This window comes from Gadus macrocephalus, chromosome 18, assembly GCF_031168955.1.
Source record: "Gadus macrocephalus chromosome 18, ASM3116895v1".
Taxonomy (NCBI): domain Eukaryota; kingdom Metazoa; phylum Chordata; class Actinopteri; order Gadiformes; family Gadidae; genus Gadus; species Gadus macrocephalus.
Genome location: NC_082399.1, coordinates 5,699,284 through 5,712,007, shown reverse-complemented (window position 1 = coordinate 5,712,007; position 12,724 = coordinate 5,699,284). Strand labels below are relative to the sequence as shown.

At 43.7% G+C, this 12,724-nt stretch overlaps 1 protein-coding gene across 3 annotated transcripts; it reads right to left on the bottom strand.

Moving 5' to 3' along the window:
• Positions 1 to 185: 185 nt before the first annotated feature.
• On the bottom strand, positions 186 to 3,101 carry LOC132446787 (nucleoside diphosphate kinase B-like). 3 transcript variants are annotated; one of them, XM_060037243.1, is made up of 5 exons: positions 2,946 to 3,101; positions 1,946 to 2,075; positions 1,284 to 1,385; positions 808 to 920; positions 186 to 624 (listed from the first exon to the last, which is right to left on the bottom strand). In XM_060037243.1, exons 1-5 carry the CDS (start codon positions 3,053 to 3,055, stop codon positions 507 to 509), a joined length of 573 nt encoding a protein of 190 aa, XP_059893226.1. In that variant the 5' UTR covers positions 3,056 to 3,101; the 3' UTR covers positions 186 to 506. The 3 variants fall into 3 exon arrangements, with proteins under 3 accessions (XP_059893226.1, XP_059893228.1, XP_059893227.1); XM_060037245.1 differs by lacking the exon at positions 2,946 to 3,101 and adding an exon at positions 2,244 to 2,368; XM_060037244.1 differs by lacking the exon at positions 2,946 to 3,101 and adding an exon at positions 2,157 to 2,181.
• Positions 3,102 to 12,724: the final 9,623 nt, after the last annotated feature.

Below are 12,724 nucleotides of genomic sequence, written 5' to 3'. Positions count from 1 at the left end.
AGGTCATGCCAAGTATAAAGCACACAGTTAATGTTAACTTAATCCCTCCTATCAGCGCCTTTTGAGTTGGCCCCCGGAAACAAATCCCATGTCCATCCGAGATTATACCCATACTTAATCTTTTAGGAAAAGGCTTGATGCCCTCAAGAGTTTGGACGTTAAAGTTTCAGAAATCAGGGAGAAGATTGAGATCTTGTCAAGTTTTATTCAAAAACCGAAATCACCATTTTAACAGCAGAAACCATCATGATACTCTCACAAGGAATGCAACTTGGGGAAAAGTGTTTGAAGCTGGAATGGAACAAGGAAGCCGGAATGGAACAAGGACTTCAGGTCCACAAAGCAGACCCAAAACAGTACAGTAAGACATGACGGGGGGGGAGTCGCCTTGACGGATCCGCCGTCTGCCCTCCGTGGGTAGAAGGGAGGAACACCAAAGGGGCGAAGACACTGGTCGTCCACCAGCGTGTCCGGTGTCCGGGTTGTAGGAGAGGGGGCAGGTGGGTTTAGTCGTACAGCCAGCTCTGGGCGCAGCTGACGTAGCTGGACACCTCGTCGTCCTTGAACCACAGGCTGATCTCGTGCTTGGCACTCTCCACAGAGTCGCTGCCATGGATGATGTTCCTGAGCGGTTGAAGAGAATCATTTAGCCCAATGGAACGTAACCCTTTTTTGACCACCACAAGGGCAGCAGAACTGCATTGGAGATATTGAAACATCTGTAGCAGTATTGCGACCATACAACAGGCAAGCCCGGATAAAGAAACAAGACGTTCATGACCGACGACTATGGGATCTGTTCCTTACTTTCCAACTTGGATGCAGTAGTCGCCCCTGATGGTACCAGGCTTGGAGTCGGCTGGGTTGGTCTCGCCCAGCATCACTCTGCCGGTCTTCACTGCATTCAGACCCTCCCACACCTTTAGCAGAGGACAGCCGGTAAGTATTCTGGGTGTAATATTCGGTTGTGACACTGATTTGCATTTGTCTTACGGAATTCTGTAAGACCGTATCTCGTGTTTATTCTCAAAGAAATATACATCTTGCATCACTGAAAATGTGTTAGAATTAAATTTAAATTACTGTCATTTTAGAGTGGAAGAAATTTTGATAATTTCAGTGACATATTATGCTCAGCGATCCTTTTCAAACTGTCGACTGCTTCCTTCAAATGTGTTGAAAATAGAAATGACATGTCTCAACTTGCTCAGGGAGCCATGTTTCTTCCAACTAAAGAAAGTGCTCCCGTCTCCTCAGTGTCGATGTGCATGTGGGTTAATTACCATGGCGACCACAGGCCCAGAGCTCATGTATTTGACCAGGCTGGGGAAGAAGGGCCTCTCCTTCAGGTCTGCGTAGTGCTGCTGAAGAAGCTCAACTTTGGCCTGCAACACACCAACCAGAAAACAATAGTCAAATTTCACAAATTATACAGTAAATCAGACTTGCAGTCAAGCTCCAGTAGATTTGGTTTAAAGTGCAGGGCAGCAATCATTCACCTCCACCTCCCTCAGACAAGCAGCAAATGAACACGCAAGCATTCATTAAGACTGATCAATGAACCAAATATTTGAATCTCTATTTAGCATTAGACAGCAAATGGCTGCATTCGTGTTTGCTAAATCTCCAACGATAACGCCATTTTCTGATTTATATATTCTGTCAATCTACTAATCTTTGCTGCAGCTGCAATGCAGTGAGGTACATGGTAATGCTCATAAGTGCTTACTGCATGAACCATCAGGTTAGCAGAGCCACAGTGCTTGTGTAAGCAGGATAAGAACCAGGCGCTTAACAGCAGAGCAACAGTCAGGAATAGCAGGGGTCAACTAATCTGACCCACCTAAGGTCGATGCAGACTCGCAACCAGTTCAAACAATCTGAGACAAGTCAGTAAATGGATATTTCCTAAGCAGGGGGTTTAAGAACGGTCCCATGAATTTACCGTTGTCATCTTCATCGCCACCAGTTTGAAGCCCTTCTGCTCAAACCTCTTGATGATGTCTCCGACGAGTCCCCTCTGGACTCCATCGGGCTTGACGGCGATGAAGGTGCGCTCGGTGTCAGACATGATTCTGGAAAGGATAGGTTAAGGATTACAGACAAGCCGCAACTTTTAAAGAAAAAAGTACAAAACTGCACACAAAATCACTCACAGCCCTTGAGCGCAATTATCCGCTTTGGGGCCGGATGCCGAGGCCCCCGACCCCATCGGAGAGTATATTGCATTGACTGAAAGCTACCTCAGTTGATGTGGAAGGTGCACTGCGATCAACGATCACTCAACTCGCTTTAGCGTTGACGGCTGCAGTGACGAGCCGGAGCCGTTTAGACACGAACCGTGGACATACAATTGCGAGCTTTTTGCGCATGGGCGAAGCTTTGTCGGCGCATGCGGTGTATCGTATTAGGAAGTTGATGGGAGCTGGGGCTTTCTTTGACCAACTGCTGTCAAATCCAGCAGCGAATGCCCGTCTCATTATGTTACACATCATCACTATAAGTGAGGGCGGCTGATTGGGTACTCGATTAGACTTTTGGTATACATCTGGCTGCGGTCCGGCGGCCCCTTCCGCGAATAATTGCAGCAAGGCCTTAAAAAGAGCATGGTCTTTTGTTCATGCCGGCTTCTATCACGGCACTAAATTTCCGCTCGTGTCTCGTACTTCCTGCAGACCATGTTGCATCAATGGCATCCACTCAAAAGAACGTGCTAGAACAACATTTAAAATTGTTCAACGACTTCAGTAACTCAAGTTTAAGGTGCGGTAGCGTAGAATGGAAACCCCGCCCGCCGTCATGTCACGTTTAGCGCTGGCTACGCCACGTATCACCAGCAAGTAACGATCAAAGATCACTGCACCGAGATCGTGAAACACAAATCCTAATAAAAACCATTAGTCTGATGCAAATAAGACCCATAAAAACAGCGTTTATTGCGTTACCTTGTGGATTCCGGTGTGGGGACGAGAAGTGTCTGCTGTGGCTGACGTGAGAAGAAGACCTGGTGACGCATCACTATTGCTTTTATAGCTGGAGAGGGAGTGGGGAACATAAAGCATCATGTACTGAACTTCAGCGCAAACCAAGCTTTTATCATCGGATTATGCATGTTGAAATGCTTTCTAAAGGTCGATTTACGAGCAGATAAAGATTCACTTATTTTCAGTTTTTTAACAAAAATGGACGGACTCAAATTTGATGTATTTTTTGTTTTGATATATATATTTTTTAAAGAGGCTAAACAAAGAACATTATTTTTGACTACAACCTCTTACATCCTCTTTTTGGGAAATCTTGGAAACAATTTACTTTGAACTGCCATTTAGTGTTTAGAAAATAAATGCATATTGACGTTTAGCGTTTAGCGCAGAACAAGCCAAAGTGGTGCTTATTGCGGAGGAAAAGGGGCGGACCTTGAACTAGTCCAGCTCATGGACGGTCCACCAGCTCTATGGACCAAGTCAAGATGATTGCGTTTTATGCCAGCCAATCAACCCAGTCAGTCATGGTTAGGTTAGAGTTTAGATGTTATTGTTAGGGTTATGGTAAGGTTTAGGTGTTAAAGTTAGAGTTGTGGTGTTATTGTTAGGGTTATGGTAAGGTTTAGGGGTTACGTTTAGAATTTAGGTGTTATTTAGGGTTAAGGCGGGGGTTATGATTAGAGTTTATATTTAGAATTTAGGTGTTATTGTTACGGTGATGGTACGGTTAAGGGGTTATGTTTAGATCTGAAGGTAGGGGTATGGCTAAGCCGTAGAGTCAGGTTTCCGGTACAGAGGACCGACCATGGACCTATTAAAGAAGTGACACTCACACGTGCGATGCTACTTGATCTTGTGCTACCAAGTTGAGTGAGATGGGGGGTGGGGGCTGGGCCCAGCGGTGGAACTGGACTAGGCAAAGGTGGACGTGAAGGTTAGGGGATGATTCGAATTACGGGGTCTGACCCTCTGATTAGGGCTTGGAGCACACTAATTAAGGCTTGAACCCCCCCCCCCCATTACAGTATATTCCCCACTTGAATTCCCCAGCTGTTCAGAGCGGGTACCGTGCAAGATTGTGCAGAGTTGTTGGTAAGTGGATAGTTCTTTAATAATGGCGATTTATATTATGTTGCAGTTAACAATGTTTAGTTAACTTAACTTGGAAGGGGACGTTTTTTAGACTAGTTAGCCTAGCATCATTATCTAACCTTTTTAGCTTAACTTGCCATATCAACATTTGGCAAGTAATTGAGCTTATCTACAGAGAAGTTGTATCCGTTAGATTCCAAATCTAACGGATTCCAAGTGTGTGTGTGTGTGTGTGTGTGTGTGTGTGTGTGTGTGTGTGTGTGTGTGTGTGTGTGTGTGTGTGTGTGTGTGTGTGTGTGTGTGTGTGTGTGTGTGTGTGTGTGTGTGTGTGTGTGTTTACTATCATAACATTAGCTAACTAATGATTACAGAGTCAACATGAGCAAATGTAGACGAGGCGCTTGGGTGAGTGTAGTATATAGCTCTAGACTTTTACCGTAGTGTGCCAATTCTGAGCTAGACTGTTACCGTAGTGTAGCCTACTTTGATTCTAGCCCAACTAGATTGCTACAGTAAGAAACCAACGAACTCAATACTGAACCAATGCACGAAATAATCGTGTCTCTAGAGAATCAAGTTAGACAACCTTTGGATATAATGGTGTCTGCACTCTAGAATCAAGAAAGACAATCATTGGATATAATGGTGTAAACTGTAAAGTAAACTCTAGAATCATGCTAGAAAATGTGCGAATGTAAGGTTGTCTACACTCCAGAATCATTCTGGAATCTGTGAATCTGTGGACCTTGGGTACAAACAGGGGAATGGATCTTTTGTCTTGTTTAAACTGTATTATTACTACATACGGCATTAACACTATAGTATAACGTAACATATGCAATTAACACTTTATTATTACATAGCATAAATGATAGGTTTACTATAATGAACCATAATAGTGAGGGGACTATATCATATAAGGGGTCCTTAATAGCTAAAATAATATGCATATAATGTGTGTGTGTGTGTGTGTGTGTGTGTGTGTGTGTGTGTGTGTGTGTGTGTGTGTGTGTGTGTGTGTGTGTGTGTGTGTGTGTGTGTGTGTGTGTGTGTGTGTGTGTGTGTGTGTGTGTGTGACACAACCTAAATCAATCGTTTTTCTTTGAGCTCTAAGAAGGTGGGTTTCTCCCTTACCATAGAGAATCTCACCGGACCTGCTCAGCCACCGTTTCCCGCCTCTCTTTCCTCTCCTATTCTCTGCTCTCTGCAGCGCTATTAGCTCCTAAACACATCCAACCATCTCCGTCTCCACCTCGAGCAGCGGATGCTCTTAGAGAACAAATGGATCCCTAATCCAGGGTCCCTAATCTTCCGACTCTGCACACTCACTCTGCACACACAGTCGACACACACAAATACACACACACAGCGCTTTCTTCCCTCTGCCCTATTTTTACCCATGGCTTGAGGGTGGGATTTAGCCGCCTTTTTTAAAATATCACACCGTGTTGTGGGTGAGAGGGTGAAGCAGCAGCAGATGGTAGAGAGATGCTAGCCTGGGTGCTCTGCAGCTAGGGATGTGACACAATTGCGATGTTCATAATCATATCAAAAGGGCCACAGTACTCCCTGAACATGCGGAACACGTTGCAGCAAGCTAGACTGTAGTTTGGTAAGGGTTTGTGGTAGTATATATAGGGTTGGTTGTAAAACGGAATCAGGATATTCCAGCATTGCGCTCGACAGGAGATTGATATACTCAGTGTTAAACTGGGTTATTTTTTAAAGTGCTTCTCTCCTTCTCATACAGCCATGCCTCTTACACACTGTTTCACTGCTAAATGTGCTTGCAGCCATTACGTAACTCTGTTTCATCCTTAATCAGAGCAAACCTTTTTATATAAAATCTGGAGATTATGACATGCACTCACAGTCCAGTCAGCAATTATAATCAGGCAGTCACCACTTTAATAGAGCATCTATTGTTTTGGGATAAACTAAATGCTGAAAGACTGGAACTAGCTGCTGCACAGTATAGAAGAAAACCCACTTTGTGAGTACTTGGAATGTAATTACAATTTAGTGTACTGTAAACATCACATATTTACATAATACATATTTATTATAATAAGATGGTGTTCTTCTCTCTGAATACTCCCGGCAAGATCACTTTATAAAGAAGGCAAGACTATATAATATAAGCTGCTCCTGTGAGTGGATTCCTTATTATTTAGTGGGTTTATAATTGTCATATTAACATCCCTTATTACGCCATATTACTTATATCAATGCTATAGTTCTGAAATGAAAGCCTTATTACCTTTATTCATGGCATTTTACCTATATTTGCCTACTATTTAGGAAGCATCCTTGCAATTTTGACGCAACTATTTAATTTAATCGTTTTACGTTTATTTCTGTCTACCGCCACAAGAGGGCATTCTGGTGCTGTGCCGTTCACTGAATCCATATAAATATTCACTGGAACCGCCCAGCACTCTGGAGAGCGGAGAAGTGGATGAGATCCATAGGGAATCAGCCTTCAGCGCGTCGCCTGTGTTCTGCTCGAGAATGCATGCTCTGTTCATCCTAATTCCTTTGAAAGTGGATCCATATCCATGATATCCACAATCACGCCGTCCCAGACACTATCTCTGCGATGTGATGTCTTCAGCTTCATTCTCTCACGCGGGACATGCGGGAGGTTTGGGGAATAATGTCTGAATTTTCTTTCCTCAAAGGAAATTCCCCACATAGGAATACGTAGACAATTACTGTTGATTTATAAAAAACATAATTGCTATACTTACCACTGGAGCGAGGTTATATAGATTAAGTCAATGTCTTTGTATCTGATTAGACTTTAACGTATTAAATTAGCTGAAATAGGTTATGTGTGTTCTTTTGTAACCTTTTGTATGTTTTATGTTGACTGTTTTATGGTCTTGGCAGGTCTCCCTTGAAGAAGAGGGTTTACATCTCAATGAGACTAGCTGGTGAAATAATGTTACATGTCGTATCGGCCTATAAGCTGTGGGTTAGTAGGGTCCTACTGGGCCTACCGATAGGTCCGTTATTATCCATTACTACTATGGTGTCAGCGAGAGGCAAGACCCAGCATCTTGGCAACATCTTCATAATGTGGCCAGGCAGGCAGGCAAGCAGGCAGACACACACACACACACACACACACACACACACACACACACATTCACACACACACGCACGCACTCTCACACACTCTCACCCTGACCCTTCATAACTGTTGTAATCTGTGGCTGGCCTTCTATAGCTCTGTCATCTTACTTGAGTTTGTTCGTGTCCATGTTTGTGGATGAGGATGGGTGTATACGTCAGCCTAAAGGTGTGGCCTTTTCTGCCCTGTACGTCTCCAGCTAAGTGATACTTAACCTGGCCGTGCAACAATGATACACTCCCCTAGTAGTTGTTGCTTCCCGTGTGCGCACTTGATCAAACTACACCTCTCTTGCATACTTGTCACACTACACCCTTCCTGCACAGAGAATGACAACGCTAAATTCATGTATTTTTTGCCTAAACATCTTTCCGTCAGTCTGTCTTTTTGTTTTGCTGCCTGAGGCTTCACTTGTTTGAATCATTTCTTTATTCATACTCCTCGCTGTTATTTGGGCTTTCTCTTCTCATACATTTAACAGAGGGGATTTAATGTGTGTATCTATAAATGCTGCAGGTATTTAATTGCTTATGTTTAATTTGAATGTTACTGTCAGGAATATAAATATGTATATTTATTCCATACTTTTTCCACACATGAATCAATAACGTTGCCTTTGCACAGCGGTGCGTTTCTTTCCATATTCAAAAAGTGTATTTCTTGTTTGTGTGTGGGCTTTTGTAAGCCATTAGATGCATATACATTTGCATCTCCAGTCCGCACATTACCATTTGTCAAAGTTCAACACTCACTTCAAAACTAACTTCAACACTAACTTCAGCTCCACCTTACTAGGGCTACTCCCCCTCCATGTGTGTCCCTCGGAAACCTGCCTCTGTTCACACTTGGTCCTGATCAACCCCTGATCAACCCTAGCTTGAACCCCTAGCCCCTCTGAACCCCGACAAGTTATGCTCGCAACAGGAGATCCATTACCACGATACCCCCCCCCCCCCCCCCCCCCCAAAACATTAAATGAAAACCCAACCCGAAAAACACCTTATTTTCGATGAAGTATTAGATTGCATGCATGCCCCCCCGCGCTGGGTCGGAGGCTTTGGAGTCTGACCACGGCCATGGGCCACACTGTGGCAGCTACGCCCCCCTGAACCACTGTGAGTAAGCCCTGCTGGTCGTTTTGGACGTCTGCTGAATAACGCGGGCTACGTCAATTGCCTTTCATGACCGTGAGAGATTGCGAGTTGACTATGGCGTCAGTAGTTAATTAAGGCCCCCCAACCGTACCGCCAACCAATTAAAATGTCTAACAAAAAAATATTTTTAAGGTTTCATCAAATACTCTGGGTTACTTGAACAGAACTAATTCTATAACATAGAAATACCAAATGTATGAATCCACCCATGGTGTTGTCTTGAATCCATTAGCGGTAGGTTTAGGGTGGGATGCTATGGACACGTCCCTAGCAATGTCTAGGAATGATCCAAATGTCAAAAACATTGAGATGTTTTTAATCAAAGTGTAGGTAGGTTAATAATATCTTTAACATACTCTGTAAATGCATTTGATAATGAGTCATTTTTTTTTACAAAGAAATCATTGTCATGAAGTAGCAAACTACGTTATCCGAGATAAATGCTCATATATTTTCTCTTTATGCAACACAGGCATGAGAGGCAAGTGGAGCAACAGGGGAACAGGTGAAGTCTTAAAATAGTTTAGTAGTTATAACCCTACTGTAGTAGACTACATTTTGAGCTCTCACTGTAAGGTGCTTTTGATGATAGAGTCCACTGAATGGCATTATACAGAGTGAAGGCGTAATTATTGTTTGGGACAAGGCTAACCATTCTGATCCCAAGTACAGAGGCAAAAAGGGTTCATTTTCAAGAAATGCAGAACCCTTCATTTCAAGAAAGCTATTAGAATAAAATGAAAATGAAAAGGTAGATATCCTCAACAATTATGTTTGTAAGGTGAAAGTCTGTTTTGTAGTTGTAATAGGTTCAGGCCCAGAAAATATTGCAATATATAAGCTTGAAATGGGGATACATTTGGTTGTAATAGAGCTTTATAATAGTTTGTGTCCATGTGTGCGTGCACATGCACCACTTGGCATTGGTATTGGTAGTACAGAGAATAAAAATAAATGTCCCCACCATTATTCACCTCAAACCTACACTCTTGCTTGAATAAACGTCATACGCCTGACGGAAGTGTTGTTCGAGCTGTCACGCAGTGATTAAAGTTAGTTGACCAAGGATTGCCCTCTGGAAAGCAAGGGGGTATTAAGGGCACAATAACCACTTTTCCCATGGTGCATATCCCCAAGTATATAATCTGGGGTTAGTTTTGACAGTTGATTCACGCGGTTGCTACAGAAGTTTTCATCTTCAATTGTATTGGGTGAAATTACAATGTTGCAGTGTTTTGTACCGTACTGTAACCAAACCGCTTGGGTGTCCACAGCTGTGAGGCTTTGCAAAGTTGCTGATGCCTCGTTAAATGACGTCCACTTTTGCAAACTTGCTAACTTCATTGTTCTGCTCCCATAAGGTTGGTGGAGAATCGGCAAGGTTCATGGGATGCGTAGGAGAGATCATGGGTAAAAGAGTATGTTACGAAGTAGAATATCGAAACGACATCTTTCATCATCAACCATTATTAACCTACGTTATATGGAATCGGACTGGAACCGCACTGCCCAGGCCGATTGATTGCAATGAGATGGCGTTTCTATTTACTCTCAGACCGGGCCAGTCTGTCTGTCCTGGTCTACCATTTGGTTAGCCATACACAGCCAGGCCATATTCGCTGGGCTCATTAAGTCTAGGAAGGGTTTGCAGAGTTCCGTCGCCAGTCAACCTTCCGTTACAACCGATAAGCTAAGCTTCAGCTAGTCCCATAATCCCTACAACCTATATTGCAGCTTTAGTTTCAAAGTAATCACCAGGAGCAAACATTACCGCAAAGTAAAAAAGTCTTGGGTTCAAATAAAAGTTGAACTCAAATAATTTAAGTATTGCCCTTTGCATTTCGTTTGTTAATAAGTGTGCCCATTTGAGTTCATCATTGCCTTTAGGTTTTTGTTCCAGTCGCAGTCTTTGTGTGACTACAATAAGAGGTAGTGCACTTTTAAAGATGACTTTGAGTATGCAGACAAAGTCATGCTTCTGAGATAAGATTTTGCTCAAGCAGACATGAAATAAGAAAATAGGGTTGTGTATATTCAAACTACACACAGACTGAAACCTGAACCTAGGTATCTGGAACTGTTCGCCAATGTCTACTATTCTGTCCTTAAGGAAGTACAACTTTATTCCTTTTGGACCTTTTGCAGTGCTACCTTTCTAACAAAACAAAAAAAAACACCCTCTAGTGATACAAATCTTGGCCCTGTAATCGTGATTCTTAAGGCCACGCGAAGTGTGTGTGTGTGTGTGTGTGTGTGTGTGTGTGTGTGTGTGTGTGTGTGTGTGTGTGTGTGTGTGTGTGTGTGTGTGTGTGTGTGTGTGTGTGTGTGTGTGTGTGTGTGTGTGTGTGTGTGTCCCATCTTCCTAACCAACAACATGACTAATTATAACTTATCATTCACAAGTGCCAAAATGCTAATAATAAAAATAAAACAATATAGAAAGTCGCATATGTAATAGATTTGCTTTATCTTGGCCTTGAAAGCAGCTGGCTAAAAAGCAACAATAAGATGGCGGCTGTGCTGGAGGTAGAGCCACGCATATAACGTTATCAGGTAGGTCAGGAGAGGAGGGGAAGCTCCTTGCTCATATCGTTATCAGGTAGGCTGGAGAGGAGGGGTAGATCCTGGTTCATATAACGTTATCAGGTAGGTCAGGAGAGGGGAGAAGGGTCCTGGTTCACATAACGTTATCAGGTAGGTCAGGAGAGGAGGGGTAGGTCCTGGTTCATATAACGGTATCAGGTAGGTCAGGAGAGGGGAGGAAGATCCTTGGCCATAACGCCTTATCAGGTCTGACTGCAGGTCATCACATATTCAACCCACAGTGTCTATTGTTATGGAGAGACTACGTGGAGAATATGTAAACAGCCTGGGGAATCTGAAAAGGAGTGGGCAAGGGAGACTCATAGTGGCTATCCAGTATGTGACGTGGAAGAGCTAGCAGCTAGCTCATTAGTGTTCAGGAGCGTTAACACTGTCCTGCCTTATATAGTGAGGGCCCCTACATGATCACACAGGAAATGAACTAAAAGTACACGGAGAGTCGTTAGTATTCATGGTAGTCAGCGTCCTTGCAACTGGCGTGCATGGACGCTTCTACTTGTTTTGTTTTATCTCACTGGAGGATCTCATCCATTATTTAGGACGCAGGCACGAGCCCGCAGACGCTTCTCAATAATTCCTAGGGAGCCCGCTAGGCTATCTCTCTGTTGCTCCCCTCTCTACTCCCCTCTAAACCCATTCCGGGGTGTCATCTCTGCTTCCCAACAGCGATGTATTTGCTTAAACTGGACAGAGCGATGCTGTGTAAAAGCAAGAGCTAAATTGGCTGGCTGAATAGATTAGAAGTGGCCGTGTAGGAGGAACAGGAGAGAAATGTTGTCGGATGAATATACGCCTTTTCCTACGTAGGATATTACGCATTACTATTTCCTCTCGGGAGCCTCTAATATGAATACATGCAGGGTGTTGTTTGGATGTGTGCTGAGGGTAGGGAGTTCCACTCGGATATCTCCCTCCCTATTAGACAAATGACATGGAAGAATTCCACAAGGTTGCAGCCCTTCTATACCGTTGTGACTCCAAGTTCTGTTTGATTAGCTGTGATAAAACAGGGTAATTCTCTAATGCCAGGAATTTCTTGCGTCACAGTGGCTTACTTACACTTGTGCATGTCTATCATCTTGCTCTGCCTGCAGGTGGCACTGTTGGTCTGGTCAGAACTCATTGTTGGTCTGGTCAGATTAGAACTCACTTTTGGTCTAACAGAACTAACCCTTGCTCTGGACAGAACTCAGTTTTGATCTGGTCAGAACTCACTGTTGGTCTGGTCCGAACTCACCGTTGGTCTGGTCCGAACTCACTGTTGGTCTGGGCAGAACTCACTGTTGGTCTAACAGAACTAACCCTTGCTCTGGATAGAACTTTGGTTGAGGCAGAACCCATTGTTTACCAGCATAGCTTTGTGCTGATTGCTGTACTCCTCATTGTCGTTCATTTTCCTGGCCTGCAAATTCACTAATGATTGACGCAACAGGACACTGTATCTGATCTGAGTTAACCTGTCCTTAGAATCCCAGGTGTCTGTCTCCATCTTGATGAAAGCAACATGATCGAAGGGTTTCTAAGGGTATAGCCTCCATGAGGGAGTGTTGTGCTAGCAACTCTGAGTCAACCTCCTGGTGGCCCAGCAACTAATCATCTGTCAGTGTGCGTGGCTGTTTTAGCTAGCGGCCAGTAGGCTTTATTGTGTTTGTGTGTGTGCCGGCGGAGGTAACGGTTCCTGTGCTGCGTCTCCCCCGACTCCCTCTCTTTATCAGTACTTTAGCTTATTGATCGGAGGTGACAATTAGCCAGGC